General features: G+C 47.8%; 10 protein-coding genes across 10 annotated transcripts; 3 read left to right on the top strand and 7 right to left on the bottom strand.

The window, feature by feature from the left end:
* Positions 1 to 34: 34 nt before the first annotated feature.
* Positions 35 to 4,317, bottom strand: L228DRAFT_241327 (hypothetical protein; the record flags this gene model as incomplete). Its single annotated transcript, XM_018331321.1, has 8 exons — positions 35 to 127; positions 196 to 993; positions 1,050 to 1,288; positions 1,361 to 2,333; positions 2,391 to 2,493; positions 2,643 to 3,147; positions 3,225 to 3,681; positions 3,757 to 4,317. The coding sequence occupies 8 exons, from the start codon at positions 4,315 to 4,317 to the stop codon at positions 35 to 37; spliced, it is 3,729 nt and encodes a 1,242-aa protein (XP_018185120.1).
* Positions 4,318 to 5,321: 1,004 nt separating this feature from the next.
* L228DRAFT_250592 (snare docking complex subunit) lies at positions 5,322 to 8,081 on the top strand. The gene is made up of 5 exons (XM_018333371.1): positions 5,322 to 5,536; positions 5,599 to 5,818; positions 5,887 to 6,269; positions 6,319 to 7,168; positions 7,231 to 8,081. The coding sequence occupies exons 1-5, from the start codon at positions 5,497 to 5,499 to the stop codon at positions 7,865 to 7,867; spliced, it is 2,130 nt and encodes a 709-aa protein (XP_018185119.1). The 5' UTR covers positions 5,322 to 5,496; the 3' UTR covers positions 7,868 to 8,081.
* Positions 8,082 to 9,446: 1,365 nt separating this feature from the next.
* Positions 9,447 to 9,930, bottom strand: L228DRAFT_36167 (hypothetical protein). The gene has a single exon (XM_018336522.1). The coding sequence runs from the start codon at positions 9,752 to 9,754 to the stop codon at positions 9,503 to 9,505; it is 252 nt and encodes an 83-aa protein (XP_018185118.1). The 5' UTR covers positions 9,755 to 9,930; the 3' UTR covers positions 9,447 to 9,502.
* Positions 9,931 to 10,408: 478 nt separating this feature from the next.
* On the bottom strand, positions 10,409 to 11,119 carry L228DRAFT_263436 (hypothetical protein; the record flags this gene model as incomplete). Its single annotated transcript, XM_018334490.1, has 4 exons — positions 11,068 to 11,119; positions 10,984 to 10,997; positions 10,851 to 10,876; positions 10,409 to 10,704 (listed from the first exon to the last, which is right to left on the bottom strand). Exons 1-4 carry the CDS (start codon positions 11,074 to 11,076, stop codon positions 10,409 to 10,411), a joined length of 345 nt encoding a protein of 114 aa, XP_018185117.1. The 5' UTR covers positions 11,077 to 11,119.
* A 746-nt stretch (positions 11,120 to 11,865) lies between these two features.
* L228DRAFT_250590 (hypothetical protein) lies at positions 11,866 to 14,716 on the top strand. Its single transcript, XM_018333370.1, has 2 exons — positions 11,866 to 11,989; positions 12,125 to 14,716. The coding sequence occupies exons 1-2, from the start codon at positions 11,964 to 11,966 to the stop codon at positions 14,328 to 14,330; spliced, it is 2,232 nt and encodes a 743-aa protein (XP_018185116.1). The 5' UTR covers positions 11,866 to 11,963; the 3' UTR covers positions 14,331 to 14,716.
* A 1,014-nt stretch (positions 14,717 to 15,730) lies between these two features.
* Positions 15,731 to 18,049, bottom strand: L228DRAFT_250589 (glutamine-dependent NAD(+) synthetase). Its single transcript, XM_018333369.1, has one exon. It carries the CDS (start codon positions 17,997 to 17,999, stop codon positions 15,849 to 15,851), a length of 2,151 nt encoding a protein of 716 aa, XP_018185115.1. The 5' UTR covers positions 18,000 to 18,049; the 3' UTR covers positions 15,731 to 15,848.
* A 358-nt stretch (positions 18,050 to 18,407) lies between these two features.
* On the bottom strand, positions 18,408 to 20,336 carry L228DRAFT_224113 (Arginine biosynthesis bifunctional protein ArgJ beta chain). The gene is made up of 2 exons (XM_018330337.1): positions 19,678 to 20,336; positions 18,408 to 19,591 (listed from the first exon to the last, which is right to left on the bottom strand). The coding sequence occupies exons 1-2, from the start codon at positions 20,175 to 20,177 to the stop codon at positions 18,676 to 18,678; spliced, it is 1,416 nt and encodes a 471-aa protein (XP_018185114.1). The 5' UTR covers positions 20,178 to 20,336; the 3' UTR covers positions 18,408 to 18,675.
* Positions 20,337 to 20,575: 239 nt separating this feature from the next.
* Positions 20,576 to 23,092, bottom strand: L228DRAFT_285507 (gamma-glutamyltranspeptidase). Its single transcript, XM_018336343.1, has 6 exons — positions 22,902 to 23,092; positions 22,620 to 22,840; positions 22,528 to 22,546; positions 22,111 to 22,460; positions 21,547 to 22,052; positions 20,576 to 21,455 (listed from the first exon to the last, which is right to left on the bottom strand). Exons 2-6 carry the CDS (start codon positions 22,782 to 22,784, stop codon positions 20,648 to 20,650), a joined length of 1,848 nt encoding a protein of 615 aa, XP_018185113.1. The 5' UTR covers positions 22,785 to 22,840; positions 22,902 to 23,092; the 3' UTR covers positions 20,576 to 20,647.
* A 159-nt stretch (positions 23,093 to 23,251) lies between these two features.
* On the top strand, positions 23,252 to 24,929 carry L228DRAFT_285506 (release factor). Its single transcript, XM_018336342.1, has 3 exons — positions 23,252 to 23,372; positions 23,450 to 23,625; positions 23,710 to 24,929. The coding sequence occupies exons 1-3, from the start codon at positions 23,276 to 23,278 to the stop codon at positions 24,754 to 24,756; spliced, it is 1,320 nt and encodes a 439-aa protein (XP_018185112.1). The 5' UTR covers positions 23,252 to 23,275; the 3' UTR covers positions 24,757 to 24,929.
* Positions 24,930 to 24,998: 69 nt separating this feature from the next.
* Positions 24,999 to 26,752, bottom strand: L228DRAFT_285505 (hypothetical protein). Its single transcript, XM_018336341.1, has 3 exons — positions 26,178 to 26,752; positions 26,041 to 26,128; positions 24,999 to 25,989 (listed from the first exon to the last, which is right to left on the bottom strand). The coding sequence occupies exons 1-3, from the start codon at positions 26,660 to 26,662 to the stop codon at positions 25,105 to 25,107; spliced, it is 1,458 nt and encodes a 485-aa protein (XP_018185111.1). The 5' UTR covers positions 26,663 to 26,752; the 3' UTR covers positions 24,999 to 25,104.

Raw genomic sequence — 26,752 nt, 5'->3', positions numbered from 1 at the left:
AAATCGGAGAAATATAGAGAACATCGTCTAGCGATTAATATTTCTCGTCGTGCAGGAACGAGCAATCGTCGCCCTTTTTGCATTTGCCTTCTTTCCAGAATTTGCAAGGTAGTTGTTTGTACTTGCTCTACAGCAGATATTAGCACTGCACTGAACAGTCGGATCAGATTTCGTCATCAGGGAACAGACACGTACCATCTTGATGGGTTTTCCGGACTTTGTAATCTTTCCATTCATAGTTGGGCCTCTCCAATCATTACCACCAGCATGACTATGACTCCGATCATCTTGAGTGGATCGCCCGCCACTGCCACTATCCATGTTCGTTCCCATATTACCACCCATTGCAGGGAAGCCTGGCCAGGGAAATTGATTCTGCTGTTGTTGTTGCTGCTGGCCAGCTTGATTGAAGTTGGGCAAACCAAAACCAGGGAATGGCTGTTGTGGGGCTTGTTGAGGTTGCTGTCCAAGCGAGGCGAGAATGGCTTGAAGCTGAGGCATCTGGGGCACCTGCGGAGTTTGAGCTTGTTGCTGCTGCTGCTGCTGCTGTTGCTGAGGAATTGAGGCAAGCAACGCTCCTAGATCGAAGCCTTGGGAGACAGCCGGTTGCGGGACAGTCGGCTGTGGAGGCAGCGGCGGAGGGGTCGAAGTCTGTTGCTGCTGTTGCAGGCCAGGATTGGAAAACATGGCGAAAACCTTCTCAAGTTCGCTCGCGGGTCTCTGAAAGGGTTGCTGTTGCAGCTGAGGTTGAGGTTGTGCTTGCGGTTGTGCTTGGACGCCACTTAGTGCTTGCAAGATTGCAGAAATGCCACCGTTATCCGCAGGGACAGAGGGCGCTTGACTGGGTTGAGATTGAGATGTTACACGTTGTTGTTGTTGTTGTTGTTGTTGTTGTTGTTGTTGTTGTTGTTGTTGTTGTTGTTGTTCCTTCTGCTGCTGTTGCTGTTTTTTGGAAGCAGAAAACTTTCTGGTCAGAACCAAAGCTTCTCTCTCCTATGATTGACAGTAAGATTAGGTAGTGAATGCGTAAAGGACGAGACATGACTAACCTTGACTAAATCTGAAGGCGCGCCAAACTCAGTTGGCTCTTTATTTGTACCAACAAACGGTTCTGATGGCTCGCGAGGTGATGGCGGAATGTCTTCAGGTGAGGTATAAATGACAGACAAAGAAGTTGTTTCACGTTGCTCCTGCACGTTACGCTCCTGACTCTCTATCGTCCTGAGTCCACTGCGGGAACAATAATTTCGCTGCCGCTCCTCAGGATCAATAACATCAAAGTCGACCACTAAATTGCAAAATAAGCTTCCATCAATTATCGGGGATACCAACGACACTAATGACAAAGGGTAGAGCATACTCAAAATGGGCTCATGAGCTCGGAACTGTTGTTCAATAACAGGTTCATCATCTTCGTCCATGACATCCATGTCTTTGTGCTGCTTGAACATTCTCCCTTCTCCGCCGACATCGCCTACGTCTCGCATCATACTATCTTCGTGGCCGATTTCTTCTTCGGGGTCATGAGTGAATAAGCGAACTTCTACAAGAGTGCCTTCCGGCTTAAAGGATACTCGAAGCTTCCGACGCTCCTCCTTGCGGATACGTTTACGCCTCTGTTCTTCAGTTTCCGGAGGACCCTTATCTACGGGCTTAGCTGAAGGTTCAGGTTCTTTGGGCTTCGTCAAATTAGCCATGGTCTCAGCGAAAGAAAACGCTGGTTTCGGAGGAGGTGCTGGAGCTGCTGGCTTTTTCTCGGATACAATCTGGCTATCTTTCTGCTGCATCTTTTGCGCTGCCGCAAGGGCTGCATTAGACGTGCCAGGCTTCTTCGAAGCTGATGCCAGACTTGAAAAGAACCCTGACGGTCTGGCTGCGGCTTGGCTCGGTTTTGGCTTCGCAGTTATTGAAGTAGTGGCAGTAATTTGCGGTTTTGCTTCCGCATTAGGGGTGATGGCCCGCTTTGCAGATGCAGTTCCATTCTTAGTAGCAGCTGTGGTCGTGGATGCAGCCGGAGTGAGAGTTGTCGCTGCCCTTTTTTGTGGCGGTTCAACCTTTCCTTCCCCTTCTCTGGATCGCTTAACCCCAACCACAGCTTCGGCAGGTCTGATGACTGGTAACGTTTGACCTTTACCATCTTTCTCTTTCGGTACAGATGCAGTGTTGGGCTTGACGGTTTCCGCCTTTCGTTTAGTTTCGGCTGCAGCATTATCCAAGATGATCTGCGTATACTTTTTCGCCGTATCATTTCCTTTCTTCGAAAACCGCAGCATGACTTTGTCAAGTTTTGTCTCAGCGAGCGTAATTTCATTTATTCCGCAATGAGTGAGTAACTTTTGGAATAATTAGCCTGTATGAACCGCGTTTTTCATTTCAGACTATCACATTACCTCGAGGATGGCTACGCATATAGTAGCGTCGTAATCAGCCTCCCTGACGCGGTCACCTAGCATTTGATAGAGGAACAACAACAAGGGTTTATTTTGCCCAAGCCTATCGAATCGTCAGCTAGAAACTCTATCATCGATTTCTCCCGTTCGAAATATTTTTGAAGAGATCCCACAATCCTTAGTTCTCGGATGTTGAGGGAAACTGGGAAAGATGGAAAGCGATAAACAATGGAGAGAGGAGCAGAAGCTTACACTTTGATAACATCTGGATGTCCGTATTGAGATGTGGCTTGAATTGCCGCTTCAACAAGATTTCGTTGTGACTTGAGTTGCTCTTTTAGTTTTGGAAGTTCTGGCTTCTTCTTTTCTTCGGCTTGCTTTACGGCGAATAAAGCGGCCTTCCATTTATCCCGTACAATGAGCATGATGTCCCAAATCTTCTTGAGGGCCTCACGGATTTCATTTCCTGATGCCGGACGCGACCGAGTCAGAAATACAGCTTTCCCAACATCCCATTTCATTCCTTCTCTTGCATCTACAGGACGCATTTTGGGAAGTGGGTCTTCGGGTTCCTCTTCCTCGGAGGACGAGTATTCGGACTCATCTTCGTCTGATTCGCTTGATGACTCCGAGGATTCGTCCTTGGCTTCCGTGGTAAATTGAGATGGAGCATCTGCTTTGTTAGTACGCGCTGCAACCTCCTTTGCTGCTTTGGTTTTCTTCGTATGAGCCTGTTTCGCTTGACTTGGCGCAAGACCTAGGGCGTTAAATTAGCATGGGTTGCCATGCTCAATACAATGTGGGCATAGAGCCAGGACCAGGTTCAATACGTACCAGTTCGACGCTTAATTTCATTTCTGGATAGACGACGCTGCCATCTGGGCAGGGTTGCTGAGTTGAGATCGTCAGATTGTTTATTGATGTTGTGATTCATGTATTTGCTATTATGATACATACTCTTGGAGGTATCTAGATTGATGGGTTCCTTTCCCAAAGCGAGAAATTTATTCAAAGCATGAGAATTTGTAGTAGCGGTGATTTGAGCTAAGTCGGCAATTACAAACTCCGCCTTTCCATTGTCGTAAGGCTTGAATGGTGGAAGTTTGTACACTTGCTTTGGAGGACTGCCCTCCAACCTTGGAGTACTCTTGCCAGCTTCTGCTTGAGAAGCCTGCTGCACAGGGACTGGGGAAGCAGCGGCCACAGGTCTGACGGCTTTAGCGGGAGAGATGGGACGAAAGTTGGAGGCATTTGCTGAGACATATTCATTAGTCGGCCTCTGAGCTGGCACCTACATCAAAGCGTCAGTATTGTGATCCAGCCCTATTCAAGAAAATTCGTATAACGAAATCCTGATCCAACGCACCTGGAATCCTGGATGGAGGACGGACGGGTCCGCATATTGATTAGGGCTTTGCTGTAACGCATGAGGGGAGATGGTAGGCCCGTGATTACTTGACGCGGAAAATGACAGAGGCTCCGCTGCAGCAACTGGTTGTCGGACCGGGGAGTGAATATCTCCAAAAGTAGCAGCGCCATCATATGGAGGAGCCACGAAGGGATGACCCAACTGATTTTGATAGGGTGAAGGACTAAAAGAAGCGGGGCTATGGGAAAATGAGCTTCTTCCATAGTTCCCAGGTTGTAATTGAAAATTAGGATTTGAGGTTGGATTTATTTGCTGCAATGGTGTGTCCTGCCAGCTAGGGTTGACATGATCAAAACCAGTGGTGGGTTGCGTGACAGGGGCTTGATACTGGTCTAGCCAGCCAACCTCAAAAGAAGGTTCCTGTTCCTGAGGCAGAAAATGACCGTACGGGCCCAGAGGAACATTTGAGAAGAAATAATTTGAATTATTATTTGCTTGCTGCTGTTGCGGATCGTCTTGCCGCAACAAGTGATCTTGAGCATTATTATCATTATTCATTGTAGAGGTCGCAAGCTGGTTGGCTGACTCGGGGGAGTTTGTGGCCGACAAGATACGGCGGTCGTTTTATGCCAATCTGGTAGGCACAGGCAAAAGAAATGAGTTAGTGGTACTGATACTTGAAAAAACCGTCTATCTCGAGGCAGAAACTTCGTGCCTGTACTTTGTACGGCAAGACAGAGAAACAATTAATGCAGCGACACGATTATCTCCCAGAAAACGTACAACACACGGCAAGCTAAAGGAACCACAGGTGCAACATCTGGTTGCTGGCGCCAAGACTTAAATCGCCAATTTTGGTGGATTTGGTTCCTCTCGCTATAGCCGATTATAGTTGAATTTGCGGCCTTTTTGAAGCGCCGGGGAGCAAAATAGCCCCTTTCCGGGTCAGTCTAGGGCGAAAAGGAAGATGCAAACGTGAAAAAGAGAAACTGAGGGAATAGAAAGGGTTGTGTATGAGCGATCGAGAGGGGGCTCCAACACGTGTAGGTGTATCATCAAAGAGCCCGTAGATCTCGAATGCCACAACTGCATGTCACGCCTTTCTAAACAGTCAAAGGGTCACAGATAGTGTACGCCTGCTGACCTTCCAGCGACCGATATTGTAGTACCTTTTTGCTTCTTGGTTGGCTGTGTACGCCGGCTCCCCTTCTTCTCACTCCATCCGCCACCGATCGCAATATATGTCTCCTCCTTCAATTTCACACAATAGAGAGTATTAACTCCGGCAGGAGCTTAATCACGCGAAAACACACGATCGACGTTCTCCTCGATGATCCACTTGACAGATTCGCCCTTTTGGACGCGACGATGGGATGATGTTCTCACGAGAATGATGGGAAGGGCAGATGCGCCGGATGAAATTGAGTTGAAGTCGGGGGATAGCCAGGAAGCTCCTCGCCAAATTTAATGACTAAGCATTGAGTAATGAAGGCCTATCCCTTTTCGGTACTTGGGGGAGCTGCAGCGTCACCGCTGTCGAAGCCGACGACTAGCCAGAGGACACGAACGCGACAGCTACTTTAAACAGATTTAATTAGGGCATGTAGTGAATTCCTTCATCAAGGAAGGAGCTCTCATATTGTGATACTATACAAAATCTGCACGGCGCACAGATCAATTGTACATGTCATAATATTGGCCTAATCCCTGCGGGTACCGCAGCGAACACCATTCGGCATGGCTTCGCAATACCAGTCGTTGCGAGACCGCCAAGTTGGTATATTTACAAAGCATGAAAATGGGGCTCTGAATTTCCCAGGCTGATTTTCAAATTGACAGCTTCTATTGCGAAGATCCTCAATCTCAATCACGCACCTACCACGGACCGACCGCACGAATCGCACATTGCCAATGGCTTAGTACCGCAGCCTTCGTCGATATTGAATTCGGAAGGCGAACCCATCTGGAAGGCTTTGGTGTTCGACAATCTGGGTCGAGATGTCATCAGCAGTGTCTTACGGGTCAGCGACTTGCGTGCAAGCGGCGTTACCATTCATCTGTATGTCTATAAAAAGCGGGGTTTAGAGATAGCCGTGCTCGAGAAGCTCCAGCTGAGATTATCTGCAGGAACATAAATTCTCCTCGACACCCTATTCCCGATGTCCCGGTCGTGTATCTGCTCGAACCAACAGTGGATAACATACAGCTCATTACCTCTGATCTCTCCCGCGGCCTCTATTCTCGAGCCTACGTTAATTTCCTATCCTCAATACCGCGACCTCTACTAGAAGATTTCGCTGCCCAGACAGCTGCGGCAGGAACTGCGGATAGTATAGCACAGGTTTTTGACCAGTATCTTAATTTCATCGTTAGCGAGCCGAACTTATTCAGCTTGGGCATGGGCAAGGAGACATATTGGGCTCTCAACACTGCGCAGACCAAAGATGAAGAGCTTGATGTGGTCATAGACCGCATCGTCAGTGGTCTTTTTAGTGTGGTCGTGACAATGGGTAAGTTGCCACTGGCGCATTCGAGACCATTTGCTAACGGAGTCTTCAGGAACCATCCCCATTATCCGTTGCCCAAAAGGAGGCCCAGCGGAAATGGTCTCTGGGAGATTGGACCGCAAGCTCCGTGACCACATTCTCAACTCCAAGGACAATCTATTCTCAAACACAGGCCCGCGCCCTGCTCCGGCTAGCAGTGCCATTTCATCTCGCCCCGTCCTTGTCATTCTCGACCGCAGTATCGATCTCATTCCTATGTTGTCGCATTCATGGACCTACCAATCTCTAATTCACGATGTTCTTAAAATGCATCTTAATCGGATAACGGTGGAAACACTTATTGACGAAGATAATCCCTCCAAGGGTACAACAAAGCGCTCGTATGACCTCAATACCAACGATTTCTTCTGGGCGAAGAATGCTGGCATGCCGTTTCCTCAGGTTGCCGAAGAGATTGACACAGAACTCACGCGCTACAAGGACGACGCAAACGAGATTACGAAAAAGACTGGTGCTTCATCACTTGAGGACTTACAAAATGATGCAGGAGCTTCCGCACAGCATCTCAAGGCTGCCATTACACTGTTGCCTGAATTAAGGGAGCGGAAGGCGGTTTTGGACATGCATATGAACATCGCCACGGCACTCTTGAAAGGAATCAAGGATCGACAGCTAGACAACTACTATCAGATTGAGGAGAACGTCACGAAGCAAACAAAGGCCCAGATACTTGACATTATCAATGATGAAGCCAAGGGCAAAGAACCTCTTGACAAGCTGAGACTGTTCATCATTTGGTTCCTCAGTACCGAACAAGAGCTGACTCGGGCGGACATGGAACGCTTCGAAGACGCCTTGCAAAAGGCGAATGTTGACACTGCAGCTCTCACATACGTCAAGAAGTGAGTCCTCCTGAAATATTTCTTATTTTATCCAAAGTCAATCAACTCTAACAATCCTCCAGCGTTCGCGAAATCACCCGTATGACAATGATGGCATCTGCACCCTCACAGCCAGCCCAACAATCAGCGGGCGGCGAGCTCTTCCGAGGCTTTAGCTCCATCAGCAATCGTCTCACCGACCGTCTCAAGGATGGAGCGCTAGGCGCTAACTTTGAGAATCTCATCTCCGGCGTCAAAAACTTTTTGCCCGCCAACAAGGATCTTACGATTACCAAGATTGTCGAATCAGTAATGGATCCTGCTTCTGCCTCCTCGTCTGCCATTGCCAAGACTGAGAACTACCTCTACTTTGACCCTCGTTCGGCAAATGCTCGAGGCACCATGCCTCCACTGTCCCAAGTACGTGGGCAACAGTCTGGCATGCCAGGTGGACTCAGCAGCGCCGGCCCCGGCACGGGCGCCAGTTTCGGCCAGCGCCGCCAAGGATTCAACGAAGCAATTGTTTTCACCGTCGGTGGCGGCAGCATGGAAGAATATGGAAATCTTCAAGACTGGGCCAAACGCACTGGCGGCTCGAGCGGTGGTGGTGGTGCTGCCGGCAGCGCCTCCAAGCGAAAGGTTGTGTATGGTAGTACAGAACTGGTCAATGCTGAGGACTTTGTTACAGGGGAGCTGGCAAGACTGGGTCGGGAGAGTTGATAGCCTTTAATACCAGGGCATTTTGTTAATACTTTGCCCATTCTGGTTTTTTCCTGACCGATATCTAGTCTCAAAATATTTAATGTATCAAACGCCGACTTCTGTCAATCATGCTTTTTTCTTCCTTTTCTTCTTTTTCAAATATTTTGTTCAAATGTGCTGCATTAATGCATGTCAGCTGTAAGCTGTCGAGGCGTTGTATTTATTGGCCTGGTTTCCGCCTTTCCACTAAATTAATCCAAATTTCCTAAATATGAATCCCTATCTATGTATGGCTTTGATAAACAAAAGGGAGCCCACTGAGCCTTACTCGCTCTGAAATGATATAAGGTAGGTATAGATCGACCGGCACTATGAGACTTACAGTGCAACTATTCTCGTTCCCGGATCAGATACACCACCATTTGTACCGATTGACTGAGAGATAGGCTACAACATCCGACATCTAAAAATAAAACGCACAAATAGCCAATGAGATATAAGGTAGATAAGACTGATACTCGGAAATCCATATTACTCGGTTGCTTCCTTTGATTTATTATAGTTCTATTAAAGACCTTATCATCCGGCCAAAATTTGAGATCCTCGATGCTACAGATCAGGGAAACAAGCCGGCAGTGGGGAGTAACCAGTCGGAAGAGCGACAGATAATAGTACAGTCCTACTTGCACTACACAGGTACAGCTCGGCACTTTAAAGGCGGTGAGTCACTAAACAGCCAAACTAGACTGGCTTTTCTGCCGACAACGCTACGAAAAGACCCCCAACTACGGTATCTTCAGACTTATATTCCGGATCACATGTGCTTTTTCAAGTATCAGTGTCAGTATACTACGCAGACAGGGTGTCGGCATTTCCGGTTCAGTATTTTCGTACGATACTACAGTGGTATAGCCCGCAAAGGTGCTCCTTGCTCAGTGCACATTGTCCACCAGGGTCCACATCTACCCCCTACTCCTCGCTCCCTAAGGTAAAGGGACTTCCTCAACTGACTCTCCTTGACTGGGGATGATGCATCGCGATGCAACGGGTACTCTGACAATATCGAAAGGATCATGCGACCACCAGCGCGGGAACGAATCAGAACAAAGGTATTTACAATCTCCCGACTACGTAGTATCCCTGACATGGTGCGATCAGGGACTACATGTTGCAATCCGTTGGAGCTCCCCTGATTACATCCGATCCCTCCCCTTCTAGACCCGCAAGCGCGAGGAGTCCTTTGCGGCCGGGAACAATTGTGGGACAAGCGAGCCCAATCAGACCCCCGTCGTCCCCGCTAGCTGGCGTCAACCATGCCGAAACCGCGTGAGGATGATCTGACCTCCGAGCTCCAACGGACCAAAGGGTCCCCATAGTTATCCTCCGTAAGTGTCTAACACGCCATGGACCGCCCAACTGCGGGTGTGACTCGTTTTCTTTGCTTTGGACACCTGTGGAAATCTAAAACATGGGAGAGCGGGGGAAGGGCTGATCAACCTGTCGATGATAAACCCGAAGATCCAGAAATAACGCCATCGTAGGAACTTTTGTTTTAAATACGGAGTGCATCCCTCGGATCCTCCATCCCATTAGATTGTGTAAATTCTACTACAGATACATACTACCATCTTCAACTTCCTCAGTGCCTTGCTTTTATATTACCGTGCACGAGAGACAAGATACCCAGCAGCAGCTGAGCACAGGCCAGAACAACGTCCAGCGTCCGGCACAAGAAAAATATAAAACAAAGACAACAAAATGGCATTCCAGCACCAAGTCGGTGCAACGCTTCGCCAATTCTCCCACCACGCTGCACCAGCGAGCAACAAAGCTTCCGCACTGGCAATGGGATATCTGATAGCCGCGACTATTGTTCCGTTTGTGCCTCCCGCGATGGAGAGTCATAAGATTGCAAAGTCTGGCGAAAACACTCGACCAAGGTAAGCTCAGTGACGCAATACTGTCACGGCATGGAAATAATATATATTTTGGATGCTAATATTGTTTAGCCGGCATCCTATTCTCCACTGCCGTCATCGGTGAAACCTATACGAATACTACAACTGCATTTGTGGAGTTATGCTATTTGCATTGAATCATTTGAACGATATCGACGATACATGAGTATGGTGTCTTAGCGTTTCAAGCGGACACTTTTCCTGGCGAAGTTATTGTATTTTCAGCGGCATTGGGTGGGCTGCATAAGAGCAGTAAATTTAATTTGGTGGAATTATGCGACCACAAAGATCTTTTCAGGCATGATATATTCAATACAGCCGATTAATTCCTATACACAATATTTTTTGCGTTTTTCGACTACTAAAGGCAGTTTTGACGCAATTGACAAATCGTTGGAGATGAAACAGCTGCACTGTAATCGCCGTAGAAAGTTCGGCGCCACAAAAAAGGCCGGGCGAAAGAAAAGCTTTGCAGGCGAATGCCACTTCTTCAATTTTTGAATCCCTAGCATCCTTTCAATAAAGCATTATATACACCCTGTCCTGTGTATCGCCAATAGTCCTTTGTTCTCACGTCCCAAGGCCTTGAGTCCATGAGCCGCTAAGAAAATCTATCTCCTTTCCTCGACCGAAATGGCTCTGTTGTCTCGTATTTGCTCTTCTCTAGTACCCGCTGGCCTTCATTCTCAGCCTCATGTCTCGTCGGCGCAGGATCGCTACTGGCTTCTTGGCTTGGGCTACCTGCTGTATCGTAGCTCCGGGCAGTCGACGGTGATGGGGATGTTGTATCCTTTTCCAAATCGCTAATCAGTCTCTGGCGCTTCAAGTACGCGTCGTGACGGGCAGCGCGGTCTTCATTGATTGAGCGCTTGGCGAAAACGTAGGCGACTCCGCCAGCTGAAGGAAAAAGCGAATAGTCAGCAGGTGTTGGCTTTTATCATTATTCGCCGATTTGTCAAGCATTGCGATTGTATTGTTGGGTGATCGTTTTGTCGCCCATTGCCATCGATCAGAAGCATCGGATGAGAAGAATGTGCACATACCAACGCAAAGCGAGCCCCATCCTAGCCTATCAAGCACCGCGCAAGGCGTCTGTCAGAATTGACTCTGTCTCTTACACAAAGACGATAGGAAGAAGGGGGAAACGAGAGGAGTTATGGTTAAATGATGTCATACCAGAATGATTTGACCTGTGGTGCGGAGCAAAAAGATGACCAGTCAGAGGAATTAGAAGCAATTTTAGTGAGGCAATTGACGTACAGTGTTCATTTTGAATCAGCTTCAAGCTCTGATTATTGACAATTGGAGTTGTCGCGAAATGTGCAAAGAAGTGAGGAAATGGTATGGCATGTTTTTGAGATCATAGCTCTCTGCTGACTAGAGACGATCGGAGGTACGGAGCTAGGGTATTCCCGAGGGTTCGCCGAATAGCAGCTACGGCGGGGTGGAATGATTACATGTGCAGAAATCTATAAACATGAAGCTAGTCGCTGGTAAATATAAAAGAATGCCGTAGATCTTGACGGTAGTCAACGGCTAACTGGTGTGGTGTTGACTATCGCTCCTTTCTTATTCATCTGATTCAAATTCAATAAGATTTCTTCCCTTATTTCTTGTAAAGCTCTAATAATAGTTTACTGTAGGTATCACAGATATAATCAACAGTTTTTTAATTGATATACTCATAAATACTGAAGCGGAATAAAACCATTTCAGCATCTTAATTCGAGGTTTTTAATCGTCTATCATTGTTACCTAGCTAATATGCATCATTAATGTTGAAACATTATGGTTAACTATCTCTTATACAGAGCTACTAAGCATCAGTCTACGTACCATTTGTGTTTCAGCCTTGTGGTTGCTCAGCCTCATCTGGGCCTGACGTGGCATTGCAATGTGACCAGTTCAAACGCGAAAAATACAACTATTTCTAAACATCTTACAGTATCATGGATGTCTACCAAAGTATAGATACACGCATGATTTGTATATATTACAAGAGGACCTGGAGGCGCAGGGAAGCTCAGCGACACCGCCTTCTGCCTGGAGAAGATGTTTTATCTTCTGCTGAAAGCTCAAAACTTCAGTTTCTTACAACACGGAAAGATAGAGAATAACCTGGATGGGGCAACTTTCTGCCTTCACAGGTAGTTAATATGGCAGGCAGCAGCAATTCACACAGGTATGCCCTCATTGTGCTTCGAGTGTTATTGAGTTCCTCCTTAAACAACAGACATGTTGGTTTGAGCATGTATATGACTCACACTTAACCAAATCCATTATCCTTCTTGTTGAACATCAGTCTCACAATGATTAGCATTGATATGCAGGTTGATATCGGAAATCTCGGCCTTGCAAGTCTTTCTGCTGCCACGAATATGCTCGCAATCCTGTCCGCCGATGATGTTTCGCCGATTGCCATGATACAGGTGGAAGCACTGGGCTCCTTCTTTCTGGTTAGCGGTCCATATGCGGCAAAGACTTCAGATTATCTTCAGCGCTGCTCTTCAACTCGCCTTGAAAGATTATCTATAGCCATTGGCTGGCGCAAAAACGATGCGGCCTCCCTCATGGCAAAAAGTGCTGGCGGCCAAACAGCAGCACTTTTATGCACAATTCTTTTCACATTCTACGACGAATCTACAGCAGGCATAATATTATATGACTTGAGTAGCGCCCTTTTGCCAGCAGAGAAAGTTCTAGCAAGTGCAGCACAGCTAGCTGTTGCCGGCAAGCTTTTACACAACAAGATGAGTTGCTTAGGATTCGGAAATCTAATTGGAGAGCAGATAAAAAAAGTATCTAAGATATATGAACTGCTCTCAAGCCCTTTTCCAAAAAATCTAGTCGGCATTCTCACATCAAATGCGATGGTTGAGGTCCTACAATCCATTTCCATGGCACTTCGCTACGAGGGGAAGGTGGTTCGTATCACGGGCACTCATGGCATGGCCAATATCATGTCTATAATCATGATGTTGTTTCCAGACGACAGTCTAATTACGGTTGAAAAAATGGTCATCTTTGAAGGACGTCGTAATTCGATCGTCCTCGAGATCCTTGGCGGCAGGCATTCTTTGTCTCCCAGCAAAACTTCAGTGGAGACTATTTTGAGGACCCAAGATAATTCTAATAATTTGAAGCTGCCTTTCGTATATCATTCTCAAATCAGACCGAAAGCAGCGGGAAATTATGCATTTCAGTGGGACGGGTGGCTAAAAGGGGCTCTTCAGCTTGAATTTGCAAGGATTGGAGTTCCATGTTCGACAACGCTTTTGGAGGCGGTTGGGCACGTGCTCCTTGTTCTCACAAGATTGGCAAATCCAAAGGCAAGCAGCAATGGACTACGCAATTCCAATCAATACCCATTTCTCTCTTTTCCGCTTCAGGAACTTTTTGGGCACTATTCGACGAACGCGATTATAAAACGATGCAACGCTGTTCTCGGCATCTCGTTGTCAACTGCTCATTATAACAATCCCCACGATGCATTGTCAGCTCTCATCGGCATTGCAAGTCGGGAGACAACTTCTCACCATTTGCAGTGCAAATGTAAACAGTTGTGTGAGCCCAAGATAGTTTGGGACCAATCCCGCGACGATAAACGCTGGTATCCCTGTCCAATGCATCATTTTTGGTCCGCCGTCAGGTGTTGTATTAATGCCGGATTCTTGAGCTTATTTGTTGAAACCGAAGAACATGCAACTGTCGATACAGATTCATTTTGGCGATCGAGTTCCATTGTAGGCGATCCATATAAAACTAATCAATCTAGCCGTGTAATGGCAACAAATTTTCTCATCGACTTTGCCAGTACTCGCCTGTCAGGTAGCGATCTTTACGGCGCACTCTTTTATACGTTTTCAGGGCACAATCAAGATTCCCTAGCCTGCGGAAAGAATGGCAGTCTCTTCTTTCACTCAGCTCTTCAGTCATTAGAACTTTGTGCGTCGACCATGTACCGTCTTTGGATTCTTGCTGATGGCCAAATTATTTACAATGACCACTATTATGCCATTCTCTGTAGCAAAGATCACGATACTACTCTTTTTAACACATCAGCATCAATCGGCGGTGGCCAATGGATTATCCCGTCAAATTTTGGTACGCCTGAGAAAGTTCTTATCACGGTTCGAGATCGCGCCAATTACCTTTCCCTCCATATTGATGCTCGTGTTTCTGGCCAGGTATTTAGGCTTGATCTCCATAAATGCATCAATGGATATCTATCAGCACGCAGGACTCTGCCATGTGGGCATAGTTCTTCTACGCCGCTGGATGTCTCCCAACTATCTGGTTATATTGCATCCAGTACAATTATTCCTCCAAAGAGCAGAAAAAAATATAAACCCAAGCAACTGACAATTGTGCAGACTAAGGGAGACTCTAGAGCACAACTTTTTGCCTGCGACTACGAATATAAAACTATGATACTCTATCAATGCTGCCTTTCTTGTGCTATAAAGCAGCTTGGATACCCGGGGGAAGATATATCCGGGCCATATATGATCATTGTATCTTGAGGAGATTAAAAAGCGGGGTCAGTAATTCGTTTACTCACAGCCAGACATTTTGTCATGCACTTTGAGAAGTCAAAGACAACATGACGAGAAGGCTGCCTTGCAAATTTTGACTACTCCTGACTATTGCTCACCGGGGAGAGGGGCGGCGATTATGGGCGATCTTTTCGTTGGATAAATTGATGATCATTGGAGACCTAGAAGAAAGTGCTGCTCGAACGCTTGATTGGAGCGGTCGTCCACGTACAGTCTCATTGCAATGACCTGCGTGGTTGACGAGAAATCCCCAAAAACATACAACGATTTAAAATGATTTCGAGTTTTCCGGCCTTTTGTTTCGTATATTTGGTGTTTTATTGCAGAGTTCTTACGCGCTGGATCATCCATATCTTGACTTTTATCTTCTGCTTGACTAAGTCTATCATCTTTGTCTTACACTCTTATCAATGAAGCAATAGCTTCTAGTGACTTAGAACTTTCGGTATTAGAATTAAGTGTTAGCAATTATTTTTCATGCTTTATATCCACCTCGTCAGCTATGAGCCTATGAATCATGATTGTCCATCTAAGCCGACTCGAACCTCGAGCAAGCTACGCCATACTTTCTGTGTATGCCTGGTCTAGAGTTTTGCTTTTACCTTAAAAGACCAACCTAGAAGCCCAGACCAAAGACCACCTTGGTGTAGAAATTCTAGGCAAAACCGAGCCAGACCAGACCAACTGACACCCTAAGAATGCACTTCCAGGCCGTTTGCAAGGTAGAGTAGACGTATCTAGATATCTATATTCCCTGTATATTTACGACTAGGGTATCCGCTGGGACCAGCACACAGAAAATCCTTGGTCTTTTATACAGTCGACCCGAACCAAGTATAGAATTTTAACAATAGGTCCAGACCACCTTGGGTCGGTCTTTTAAACATGCCTCTACCAGTTTATAATCATTATTGATATTATCTATTTTAGAAATACATTGATAACCAGTTCAGACGCGAAGGGAATGTAGACATTTGGATTTTTGATACATCTACTCTACCTTACAAACAGCCTGGAAATGCATTCTACTTTATAGGGTGTCCGTTGCTCTGATCTTTGTCTGCAGTGTCCACCAAGGTGGTAGTGGTATTTGGTCTGGGAGCCTGTGTTGGTCTTTATCCTAAAGATAAAGAGTTAAAAACCAAACTCCAGACTAGGCATAGGTGGTATCTTATTAACTAAAACCCATCTATGTACAAATTTAATATAAACGTGCGTAGTTTAGGCAGATCACCAGCATTCTAAGGATAATTCCATAGATATAATTCTGCTCTTTTAAGATATTGAGAGAAGTGTTTCATGGTCCTAATAACAAAGAAAAATAATACAAATATAAACACTCAATATAAATTGGATAAGTAAATAATTCGCTTGATTAGACGTTTTGGAAAGTAAAAGACGACTATGAGATAATGATATTCTACCAGATTATCGTTTATGTGAAGGGTATATACAAAATGTTGCTAATATTCAGTGCTCTATAACCTACTGCTCTGCAGACGACGCGCCGCCTCCGCGAGCACTACTTATGCGTTTCTCGAGCGCTACAGCGCTGGCCTCCATCTTCTTATAAGCCCATGAAAAGGTCGGGTAGAGGAACGGGCGCAGGTCATAACGGTTATCATCTGGACTGTACTGCTCGGCGTGGTAGCTCGGGGTGAGGACGGTCATCTTGTGGCGATTGATGGCGTAGTAGTGGAAGAAGCGGCGAGTCTTTTCATAAATTTCGCGCGGGCTGTAGTGGTCTGACCAGAGATGTAAAAGCCTGGTGTACATGCCCCAGGGGCCCAGCTTGTGCACCTTGCGCAGCCGGCCAAAGACGCTGAGCTCGGCATACGTCATGCCCATGTCGGCTTCGTCGCTTTGGACGTATGTCTCGGTGATGGGCTCGAGCTCGGCAGTTGGGGTTGCGGTTAAGAATTCTTCTAGAATAGGGAGATTGAATTCATGCTGGGCATAGGCGATGAATCCCTTGAGATCGGTCTTTGAGATTCCGCCGATGGGGTTGACATCGGCTGAAGAGCAGTCGTATTTGGTCAGGTAGCCTCGTAGGGATTCGTCCACGTTGGCAGAGCCCAGGACAAGCAGGCCGCCACCGTTGCGGCGCTGGCGGAAAGTGGGGAGAAGCTGGGCAAAGAGGTAAGCTAGAACCATGCGTGAGCGGGCCTGGATGTTTTGTAGCGCGAGGTTTTCTGCCCATCCTCCGCCTTGGGATCGGAAACGTGGGGTCCATTTGGCCCATGTCGAGAAGACACTCAGCACGGCCGAGGTCATTGAGTCAATGTTGAGGTCGACGTGATAGGCGCCGATATCATGAGCGAGCTCCTTGGCGCGCTTACGGGTCTCTTTGCTGGAGTTGGTTGTTCCCATGAAGCAGGTGTGGAAGAGCCGGCCACAGAGCTCTTTGGCATCAGCAGGCTCCCACTGTGAGTCATCGGGTTCGCCGACAATGCGTCGGGCGTCCTTGATGACCTGTTCATTCCCGTCTTGGATTGCCTGCACGACAAGACGACACATTGAGTAAATGATAGTTGCAGTGGCACAACTGTCGATGCCACCGCTTAGAGGGATGAAGAAGCCAGCTGCGCCCGACCGACGCAGGTAGTCCCATAACCAACAAGCCGGTCCAAGCGCAATCTCCTCTTCCGGTTTGTGATATCTGATTTTGATCTCCTCCGATGGGCCAATCAGTGGATCGACATCCTCTTCCCTCTTCGACAGTCGCACGTTGACCTCAAGCCGTGTATATTTTGGTGCTTGTTGCGCCTGCAGTCCCCGACTCGGAGTACACCGGAACCTCCGCACGTCTTCGAGGTCAACCGTGGCAGTGACCACCTCCACGTCGGTGAGGGAGAATTGTGTGCCCTGCGCAACTACCTGACCATTGATAATAATGGAAGCAGAGCCATCGTAGTATAACCGGTCTCCATCACAGCCCTGCTGATTGGCATAAAGATATATGCCACCACATTTCTTTGTTGCTTCCAGTATCAGCTCCATTCTTGTGTCCAGCTTGCGTAGCTCGTGGTGACTCCCGCTCGAGTTGGTAAATATTTCGACTCCGTCTAATCCCATCGGTCCATGCGGTGCAACCGGGGTGAAGAGCTCTTCGCATGTTTCTGCTCCCACGCAAGTGTCCTTTGTGCTGATCAGCGCATCACCGAAAGGTACCTTTTCCTGTCCCGTAATCTTTCCAACAATTGTTTCCAGATAATACTCCTCAACCTGTTGTGGTTTAAGCCATGGAGTAAAGTAGCGCATTTCTCGGTAGTTTCCATCATTTGCCAGCCACATCTTGGGGCGGATCAGAAGGATTTTGCGGTTATAAACAATGACTCGGCAGTTGTAGCGGACATTCTTATGCCTTACAGGCATACCGATATCGAGAAGAATATCCTGACAGTCTTCATGGTCGATAATCTTGGCAAGCATCTCCCATGAGTGCAGGAACGTGTCTCCTTCAAGGAAATGGTCGAGGCAGCCATATCCAGTAATCTCAAGCTCCGGTCCTACACGTAACGTCGCGCCAGCTGCTTTGGCTTTCTGGATGCTCTGAATGATGCGTTCCGTATTTCCTTCAAAGTCGAGTGCCCATTGATTTAGGGCACAAGTCGCAACCGTAATTAAGTGACCCATATTGAATCCAGGTGATCGATAAGCTCACTATAACGAGCACAAATGGCGGGGAATCTGGAGAGAGGAAGCGAGAGGATGAGTCTTGTCGGCAGAAATCCAGCGGTGGGATGTCCGGAGCTTAGCTTTATCGATAGATTAGATAGCCTCAGCCCCCAAAAATGACACCCTTTGACCTAGCATGAGAGAATAATCAACATGACTTATTCCTTTTTCTTTTCAATTGCAAATTACTTATCATGTGCAGCTCACGGAGATTTATCTGAATGATTATTAAGGCTAACTCCGTGAAATTCAATCAGGTGTTCAATCATCAATCAATAGCCGTAGGTCTTTATCATTTAAAAGAGTTACATTCTCCGGCAATTGGAATCGGTATGCTTTTACAAAACGTTGCAAAATGCAATTTCAGTATAGAGGGAATGAGATTATTTTGTATGAGAAGCCAACGGGACACAGCCGGCATTCCGCGCACTCTAACGCTTTTGGCTAAAGAAGAAAACGCTCAATAAAAGAAGATTTGGACCCAAAATATGGTCTATAGTGAACGGCGAAGAATTTATGAAATGACGCTGTGACAGATAACCTAGCAGTATGAAAAACAAAAAAAAAATAATCATGGTCTAATAATCCTACAATCAGAATGATAAACAGGACCAATCATCCCACCTTGAAATATCTAGGTCCGGTAATCACCGTTGATAGTGACATACTCGTGGCTGAAATCGCAGGTATAATACACGGCTTCCTCGCCGGGCTTTTCGCTCAAGCGCACCAGAATCTCGAGGTCTTCCTCCTCGAGAATCTGTGCGGCACGGTTCTCATCGACGGCCTCAGGCTCTCCCTTGACAAGGAGCTTCAGCTCAGGCGATCCATCGGTGGGCACGAAGCTCACGCTGGTTTCGGTAGGGACGACGGAGTCGACGCCACACTCGGACGCATAGCCAGTGGCGCACAAAATGCGGCCCCAATTTGCGTCCTTTCCATAAAGCGCGGTCTTGACGAGTGGCGAGCGAGCAATCGAGCTGGCGACCTTCTTTGCATCCTCATATGATGCGGCGTTCGTGACGCGGATGGTCACAAATTTGGTAGCTCCTTCGCCATCGCGCACTACAAGACTGGCCAAGTCCGCAGCAAAAGACGTCACTGTGTCTCGAAGCTGGAGGTAGTCTTCTGAGTATGGCGTTGATTCCTTGATGGTCTTGAATGGGGTAGGAGGCGCGGCGGCACCGTTGGCGAGAAGCGCAACTGTGTCGTTGGTGCTCGTGTCACCGTCAATGGAAATAGCGTTGAAGCTTCTGTCCACGGCGTATGTGAGGATCGACTTGAGCGCTTCGGGAGCAACGGGCGCGTCAGTGCACATTATTCCCAGTAGAGTAGCCATGTTTGGGTGAATCATTCCAGCACCCTTGGTCAGTCCAGCGAGGCGGTAGGTCACGTTGGGGGTGGACGGGAGGGTAAATTCGCGGGTCATGAGTTTGGGGAACGTGTCAGTAGTCATGATGGCACGCGCGGTCAAGTACCATGCATCGTGGGAAGAATCAAGGTTCGCATGGCCTGTGGGGATTTTGGACAGGATCTTGGCAATCGGCAGACTAAACATATCAATTTGTTAGTTTGATTGATGTTGCTTGAAACGTTCACGCAGAATTGTGCGAGATGAAAGGGCAATTAGGCTTACGGCTGGCCGATCACACCCGTGCTCATAACAATTGTACTGCTTCCCTGGCCATCGTCCGGCTCGCCTTGCGCGCTGAAGCATCTGTCTACTTCGGCAGCCATACTGCGAGCATCCTCAATTCCTTGCTTGCCGGTGACAGCATTGGCGCAGCCAGAATTGATGACTACACCACGGATTCCGCTGCCGCCACGCTTCTGCAGCACTTCTCTGCTAACAGTCACTGGCGCGGCTTGAAACTTGTTCTTGGTGAAGACTGCTGCGCCCGAACATGGTTTCTCAGACGCAATGATAGCGAGATCGGGGAAGCGGGTGTTGGATGCTTTCACGCCAACGTGCGTTCCGGATACGACGAAACCCTGAGGGTATGCGCCACTTGTTGGCACATATTTTGCTTTCGCATGAGGAACTTGGCCCTCAAGAGGTGGAGAGTAGTGTCGAATTTGTCCCCGGGCGGCGGATCGAGTCAAACGCCCGAGCGTGGAGGAGGGCTTGAGCGCCATTGATAAGGCAATTTTCGAATTTGCGGAATGAGATTTAAATCCGCAAGCAACCTCTTTAATAGCAGCCGGCTGTAGAGAAGAGGAATTGCCTCGTTCCTTCGCAAAGGTATATATGTAGACTGGTGATTTCGTGAGTCACCAATGTTACTCAAAGCCCCGCGGAACGTGGATGAATCAATTTCAGGGACTGCGATAACCCAGGGTTTCTGCTGCTGATAACTTTTCCAATTGGGTTTAGTTCGCTTCTGTCCTGAAATTCGGCCCTGGAGCCAATGACGCTCGGCATCCACTATAATCATCGGCGGTAACTCCTGTCAAGCTTATAAAAGTGATTTTTATTTTCCACATAAGAAAGGGACATGAAAGTGATAAGAGGAGAAACGGGTAATAATAAATGCCCTAGGCCACCAACCACACTACTGGAAACATTACGTACAATTACTCTATATAATAATCCTGTGGTAAGTCCTTCATAGTGGTATCGCGGCCCCATCACCTCTTGGATCACTTCCAGCACTATACACGACTTTTCCGTCTTCGTAATGCGCCCTTATGACTTGTCCTCTGCCAAACAGGCCGCGCTCCCAGCCTTTCACAATTTCTACCTCGTGGCCTAATTCCTTTAATTCGTTGGCTGTTTCCTCGGAAATACCTTCCTCGAGATAGACTGTACGATCGAGGGTCTTGCCCTGCTCGGGCGTGCCTGCACCGATGCAGATGCGGGGTGCATCTAGAGCTGCTTGCGGGTTGTATTTGAAGGCCAACATGTTCAGCAAGACCTGGACGTGGCCCTGTGGCTGCATGAAGCCTCCCATGACACCATAGACGGTATGCAACGAGTTGTCCGTGGGGTTTGTCACCAGGGCGGGGATAATCGTGTGATAAGGTCTCTTGTTCGGAGCGAATATGTTTGGGTGCGTCGGCGGAGACAAAACAAAGTTGGCTCCACGATTTTGGAGAGTGAACCCACATCCACGCGGGATAACAGCAGTTCCGAACCCCCCGTAATTGCTGTTAATAAAGGAGATCCCGTTCCCTTGTGAGTCAGTGACGGCAAAGTAGACGGTATCGCAGTGCTGATGGGCGGGAGAGGGCTCGCCATGAGACAATGGCGGCGAGGCACGTTTTGGATCGAAGAGTTTGGCGCGTGAGGAGAGATAGGATCGGGAAATGAGCTGAGCTGGCGTGACGGGGGAGAAGGCTGGGTCTGGGTCAGTAACCCACCATGCAGCGTCGGAGAAGGCGATTCGCAGAGATTCAACAACGGCGTGAAGATATCTGTCACAAAGGAAGAGCGATATTAGTGCCAAGTGACTCTAGAAGAGGAGGATTCTGAGCGAGGAGAGAGAATAAAAAAGCGAGAACATACTCTGCGCAGTTATGCTCATGTTCTTGAAATTTTCGAATCTTGCCAGTGCGTTCAAGTTCTTCAAGAATCCCGAGTGCCATTAATGCGACTATTCCCTGCCCGTTCGGGGGATGCTCCCAGATTTCTACGCCCTGAGAGTGTGACGAGGTTTCGTCCTCCCCATCGATGTGTTGGCTTTGGGCCGTGCCAATATCTTGTCCATTGAATTTGAGCGATATTGGTTCAACTTCCTCACTCCCGTGTTCCATATGTTTCTTAAGGTCGTCGAGAGTTAAATGTCCGCCAAGGTCCTGGACGACTTTGATCAAGGACTCTGCTACGAAGCCTTCATAGAATCCCGATTTGCCTTTCTCGCCAAGCAGTCGAAATGTATGTGCTAAATTGACATTTTTCATCAACTGCCCGGGCTTAGGAGCGCTGAAGCCATCAGGGGAGCTAGGGTCTGGACGAAGCATTTCGGCAAAATTTGGTGATGCATTTCGAAGCATGCGTTCTCCTGCGCGCCACTTTGAAATTTTAGCTTCAGCTCTTCAAATTGATCCACATAGGACAAATAACACCTACGAATGTTGATGAGAGCTCAGACACAGGGAAACCCTCTTCGCCAAGTTCGATAGCCGGCGCGAGGATCTGGGACAAGGTCACTTTGCCGCTACCAAATTTCTCAACCGTGTCTACCCATCCAGCTGCAGCTCCAGGAGCTGTAACAGAATGCACACTCGTCATGGGAATTTTACCGCTCTCGTTGGGAGCTATACCGAGCTCTTTGCGGATTCCTTCGAGAGTAACATTTGAGGCAGATCGGCCAGAGCCATTGAGTGCACGGACTTTGCGGGATTCTTTATCGTAAAAAAGGGCAAACATGTCTCCTCCAATGCCGGTAGAAGATGGCTCTGTCATGTTCAGCGCGGCAGCTGTGTTTTAAAAAGTCAATGTTGTTGTTGCTATTGCAGGATACATGGAGTAGGCGGTTGAAATTACCGACTGCTACGGCTGCGTCCTTTGTGGGAGTAGTTAGGAACAAAATTGAAACATAACAGGAAATAGTATATGAAGAAGGAACAAATACTTACAGCAGCATTGCCTCCCTCTCGTAGTATTCTCAGCCCAGCCTGCGCGGCCAAAGGCTGAGTGCACGCCACCATTCCATGGGTGCTGTGCACTACACTTCGGCGACTGGGATAAGATATAAATTCCGGGTCCGAAGCGGGATATATAGCACTTGCATTGAGAGGCATGATGGCTCTCGGACGTTATGAAGGGGGCAAGTTATTGAACGTTAACGCTCAATTGACTGTTCCGCACAATAATATATATCTTAGTGTTGAAATCTTGAAATGCTCAATTGTATGTACCTGTAATGGTATAGGACGCTCTTGTCGTATTAAAGAAGTACGTTGAAAGTGTCATGATAGCTCGAGAAGCAATGTATATAATAACTAGAGCTTCCCTCTCCCCTGACACCCCGCTCTTCAGGGTCCTTATCCTACTTTGGCATTCAATCTCCTTATCTCCAATGGCGTCTTAAGTTCATCGTAGGTCGACCCCACTAAACAATTAGATCGGCATGTCATCATCCTCTCTCACGGGAGACTGTCGCGGCAATCGGAGTTCGGCTGATTTTCCGCCGAACCGACCCGCTGGTTTGCGACATGGCGATTCAAAACTTTGGTCAATGATAACTGCACGTTGTCTAGCCCTGCCAATTGAGACCCTTTTTAACAGGACGATGCTCAGCAGCAAAAGCAGCAGCTGGATATGTCGCAGCTGCCTTCTGCGGGCTTTTCGCCCTATTACTCGGCGACCAGCACGGTTCTATAGCTCCGGTACTGAACCTCCATTGATCCCCCATTGAAGCCGCACCTCTTCTGCGTATAAAAATAGTATTGACATTTAGATCTAGCCACAACGCAAGAATTTCTGTCAAAACCGCTCCTGGATCGCGCGCGATCCCTTGCAGCAGAGCACACGAAATTAACAGATAAACTTGCGAATGACTTCGACACGGGCACGGCCAAGAAAGTTGGCGAACTTACACGGGTCGTGCAGGCGTTGAGCGCATGGGATAAAGCAAACAACGTGAGTTAGTTCAATGCACCCACGGGGCCGCCTTGTATTGCTCCATTCGAGGCTAATATGTCAACTTTGGCCTATGGAATGTAGTCACTAGACGAACTTAACACCATCCTCACTGATCAACAAAGCGATGCGGAGCTGCGCTCACTCGCCGCCGATGACATTGCCTTGACCACCGACGAACTCTCTCAACTTTCACGCAGCCTCCAACTCGCGCTAATCCCTCCTCATCCCTTCGAACATCTCCCATGCCTTCTCGAAATCCGTCCTGGCGCGGGTGGTTCTGAAGCCGCCATATTCGCCTCAGATTTACTGCGCATGTACCAAGCGTACTGTTCGAACCGCGGGCTGCGCGGAAGCATCCTTAAGCTTGAAGAAACGGACTCGACAGGCAGTGCGTCGAATGCCATACAAGAAGCTATTCTCGAAGTGGAAAACGAAGGCGCATACGGTATTCTGCGTTGCGAGGCAGGCGTGCATCGTGTCCAGCGTGTGCCGGCGACGGAGAGCAAAGGGCGAGTTCATACCAGTGCCGCGTCAGTACTGGTCTTGCCCTCGTTTCCGAGCAATGGCAATGAATCGGATCAGAATATTGAAGAAATGTTCAATGATCCGAACAGCGATTACTATATAGATCCGAAAGATGTGCGGACAGATATCATGCGCGCGCGAGGAGCGGGTGGGCAGCACGTCAATACCACTGATTCGGCCGTTCGTTTGACTCACTTGCCTACCAATACGGTGGTGAGTATCCAGGATTCCAGGTCGCAGCCGAAAAATAGAGAAAAAGCGTGGAGGTTGCTGCGGGCAAAGATTGCGCAGGCCCGCCGTGAGGCGCGAGAAGAGGAAATGATCAGCTTGAGAAGAAGTGTGGTGGGTGTTGCGAAGATGGGTCGCGGTGACAAAGTGAGAACGTATAACTATAACCAGCAGAGAGTGACGGATCATCGGAGTGGTATCACCGTGCATGATTTGCAAGATATCATGGAGGGAGATGGAAGTTTGGAGACAATCATGGAGAGCGTGAGAAGCTGGTTAAGTGATCAGGAGCTGGAAGAATTGATGATCAGTGAACAGGCTCAAGATCAAAAAGCCCAAGGGCAACAGAACTCGAAAACTAATAAGAAGGCTTAGTGGGCGTGCTGGACGAGCATTATGTAGCAACCATTTCAGCTCTATCTCTCATCACTATAGCAGGACAATCATATTGCAAGTGGAGCAGAAAAGCCCCGAAACCACGGGTATTATAGAGATGTTAATTTTGAGAATCGATGTAGTATATTAAAGCAGATTCAATATAAAGACGCATAATTATAGAGCATTTCGAATAAAATGAAAACGCGAGGATTGCCAAATTTCCCTCAGAAATTTGAGAGAACACGCAACTGAAGCCCGAAAATAACACAAAAGATCGCACCTGCGGAAATATCCTTCTCAGCTACCCTTTGCAAAAGCAAACCGCGAACGGACGAGAGAGGCATTTCAAGAAGATGCTACGGCTGCTTCGGGGAGGCTTTTCTCTTCCATTCCCCGCGAGTTCACCCTCTGAGAGAAGGATCTGTGTGGCGAACCGTGTCCAGGTGGTGAGCTTCCAATACTTCCCACGACTCTGTGCAAGGAAGCTACTCTAGAGGGGCTACTGACACTATTTCTCCGCCGCGTACTCCTGTTGTTCAGCCTGGCGCTTAGGGCGGGGCGGGTCCGCCGTGTCTGTTCTTCTGCTTCCCGTTGACCGGCAAGCACCATATCTTCATCACCCCAGACAGCAATTCCCCGAATTAGACTCAATGGGGCTTGTCCGCCCACGTAAATGTAAGGCACAAGTACCCATTTTGAATCTTCTTCAGGAGGACTGCCAAGTTCGCTGTTGGTGTCTGATATTGGCGGCATTGGCGAAACATCCCATTCACCGATGTCGGTATTGATAGTTGTGCAAATCCTGCCAGATTTCCGTTGCGATTTGTCCCATGCCAATGCAGCTGTCTCCAAGAAAGCAATGACTTCTTCCTCAAACTGTGCTCGATCAGTCGAAGTAAGAAGGGGGCTCATAACATCTCCAAGCTCTCGAGCCTTGGCACAAATGACCTTGCCGCGATGCTCCTTTTCGTCTGATGAATAAATCTTCTGAATGAGTGTTCGCATCACAGCCTCTTCATGGGGCAGTTCTTTGAGTCTCTCAAGAGCATCTTTTGGGAAACGACCGCTCCGTACCACGTTGGGCTCTTGGAAAATTTCGTTCTGGAGACAATCCACTAGGAAGCCCTGAGCTCGGTACATGCGCAAAAATTGAGAGGGAACAGAATTCGATATCGGAATCGTACACCGATTTTGGAATCCGCTCTGCTGAAGCATTTTGAAGATTTCGTCCTTCCACATTGTAAGCGTGATTGCATGAAATGTTTCAAGAGTGACACGTACAGGCTCTAGCCCCGGTGGCAGGTCACGAGAAAAGTAAAATTTCGTAATTCGATCAAGATCTTCGAATAGTATATTGAACTCTTGTCGACTTCATTTTGTAAGTCACCCGAAACACATTCAAGAAAGGTTTGACTTACATGAATTCGTCCACTTCCTCTCCGCCCACTCTTTCCAAAACATCTTTCAGTTGCTGTTGGATCGCATGTAGCGCTTCGTCTTTACTTTCAAGTAAAGTTGATGTCTCGTCAAGCCTTTGCTCGGTCAAGGTCAAAGTCCTTGTGGTTGCTTCAATCTGGCGACGTAAATCTTGCAACTGTTTCCTATTGACCTCTTCTGCATTAAGCTGCGACTGTTTGAGCTCGGCGTCAAGTCTATTGCGCTCAATATTCCACGCGCTGTAGCGAGATTCGAACTGGATGAATAAACTATCCTTAGCTTGCTTTGCTTTGTCCAGCTCATCTGACTTGGATTTGAGCTCTAGGCGGGCACGGGACAGTTCATCCAGGCTTGCCTCGAGCCTTGAAAAGTACTCTGAGAATTTCTGAAGCTCTCTCGTCGAAGCCCAGAAATTTTTCCATGTGTCTAAAGGAGGCTCTTCGCCATTGCGAACTTTGGTAGGCATGGTTGAAATTAATGCGGCAGAAGGGGTAGTAGTCCGCGCTGTCTGAAGTAGAGGATCTCTTGGACAATCTCAAATAGTTGGGGGGGGGGG

This window comes from Xylona heveae (assembly GCF_001619985.1).
Source record: "Xylona heveae TC161 unplaced genomic scaffold L228scaffold_12, whole genome shotgun sequence".
NCBI lineage: Eukaryota > Fungi > Ascomycota > Xylonomycetes > Xylonales > Xylonaceae > Xylona > Xylona heveae.
This window is presented reverse-complemented; position numbering and strand designations above follow the sequence as displayed.

What these genes read in the sequence shown, in the direction of transcription:
- L228DRAFT_250592 (XM_018333371.1), top strand. Translation starts at nt 5,497, where the DNA reads ATGGCTTCGCAATACCAGTCGTTGCGAGACCGCCAAGTTG. An exon ending in AGCGGCGTTACCATTCATCT is followed by an intron (nt 5,819 to 5,886) that starts GTATGTCTATAA and finishes GATTATCTGCAG; the next exon opens with GAACATAAATTCTCCTCGAC. An exon ending in GCTCTCACATACGTCAAGAA is followed by an intron (nt 7,169 to 7,230) that starts GTGAGTCCTCCT and finishes ACAATCCTCCAG; the next exon opens with CGTTCGCGAAATCACCCGTA.
- L228DRAFT_36167 (XM_018336522.1), bottom strand. Translation starts at nt 9,754, where the DNA reads ATGACTCTCCATCGCGGGAGGCACAAACGGAACAATAGTCGCGGCTAT.
- L228DRAFT_250590 (XM_018333370.1), top strand. Translation starts at nt 11,964, where the DNA reads ATGGCAGGCAGCAGCAATTCACACAG. An exon ending in GGCAGCAGCAATTCACACAG is followed by an intron (nt 11,990 to 12,124) that starts GTATGCCCTCAT and finishes CACAATGATTAG; the next exon opens with CATTGATATGCAGGTTGATA.
- L228DRAFT_250589 (XM_018333369.1), bottom strand. Translation starts at nt 17,999, where the DNA reads ATGGGTCACTTAATTACGGTTGCGACTTGTGCCCTAAATCAATGGGCA.
- L228DRAFT_224113 (XM_018330337.1), bottom strand. Translation starts at nt 20,177, where the DNA reads ATGGCGCTCAAGCCCTCCTCCACGCTCGGGCGTTTGACTCGATCCGCC. An exon ending in ACGGGTGTGATCGGCCAGCC is followed by an intron (nt 19,592 to 19,677) that starts GTAAGCCTAATT and finishes TGATATGTTTAG; the next exon opens with TCTGCCGATTGCCAAGATCC.
- L228DRAFT_285507 (XM_018336343.1), bottom strand. Translation starts at nt 22,784, where the DNA reads ATGCCTCTCAATGCAAGTGCTATATATCCCGCTTCGGACCCGGAATTT. An exon ending in CTGAGCTCTCATCAACATTC is followed by an intron (nt 22,053 to 22,110) that starts GTAGGTGTTATT and finishes AAAATTTCAAAG; the next exon opens with TGGCGCGCAGGAGAACGCAT. An exon ending in CATGAGCATAACTGCGCAGA is followed by an intron (nt 21,456 to 21,546) that starts GTATGTTCTCGC and finishes CCTTTGTGACAG; the next exon opens with ATATCTTCACGCCGTTGTTG.
- L228DRAFT_285506 (XM_018336342.1), top strand. Translation starts at nt 23,276, where the DNA reads ATGCTCAGCAGCAAAAGCAGCAGCTGGATATGTCGCAGCTGCCTTCTG. An exon ending in AGCACGGTTCTATAGCTCCG is followed by an intron (nt 23,373 to 23,449) that starts GTACTGAACCTC and finishes ATTTAGATCTAG; the next exon opens with CCACAACGCAAGAATTTCTG. An exon ending in CATGGGATAAAGCAAACAAC is followed by an intron (nt 23,626 to 23,709) that starts GTGAGTTAGTTC and finishes TATGGAATGTAG; the next exon opens with TCACTAGACGAACTTAACAC.
- L228DRAFT_285505 (XM_018336341.1), bottom strand. Translation starts at nt 26,662, where the DNA reads ATGCCTACCAAAGTTCGCAATGGCGAAGAGCCTCCTTTAGACACATGG. An exon ending in GAGGAAGTGGACGAATTCAT is followed by an intron (nt 26,129 to 26,177) that starts GTAAGTCAAACC and finishes TACAAAATGAAG; the next exon opens with TCGACAAGAGTTCAATATAC. An exon ending in TGCCACCGGGGCTAGAGCCT is followed by an intron (nt 25,990 to 26,040) that starts GTACGTGTCACT and finishes ACAATGTGGAAG; the next exon opens with GACGAAATCTTCAAAATGCT.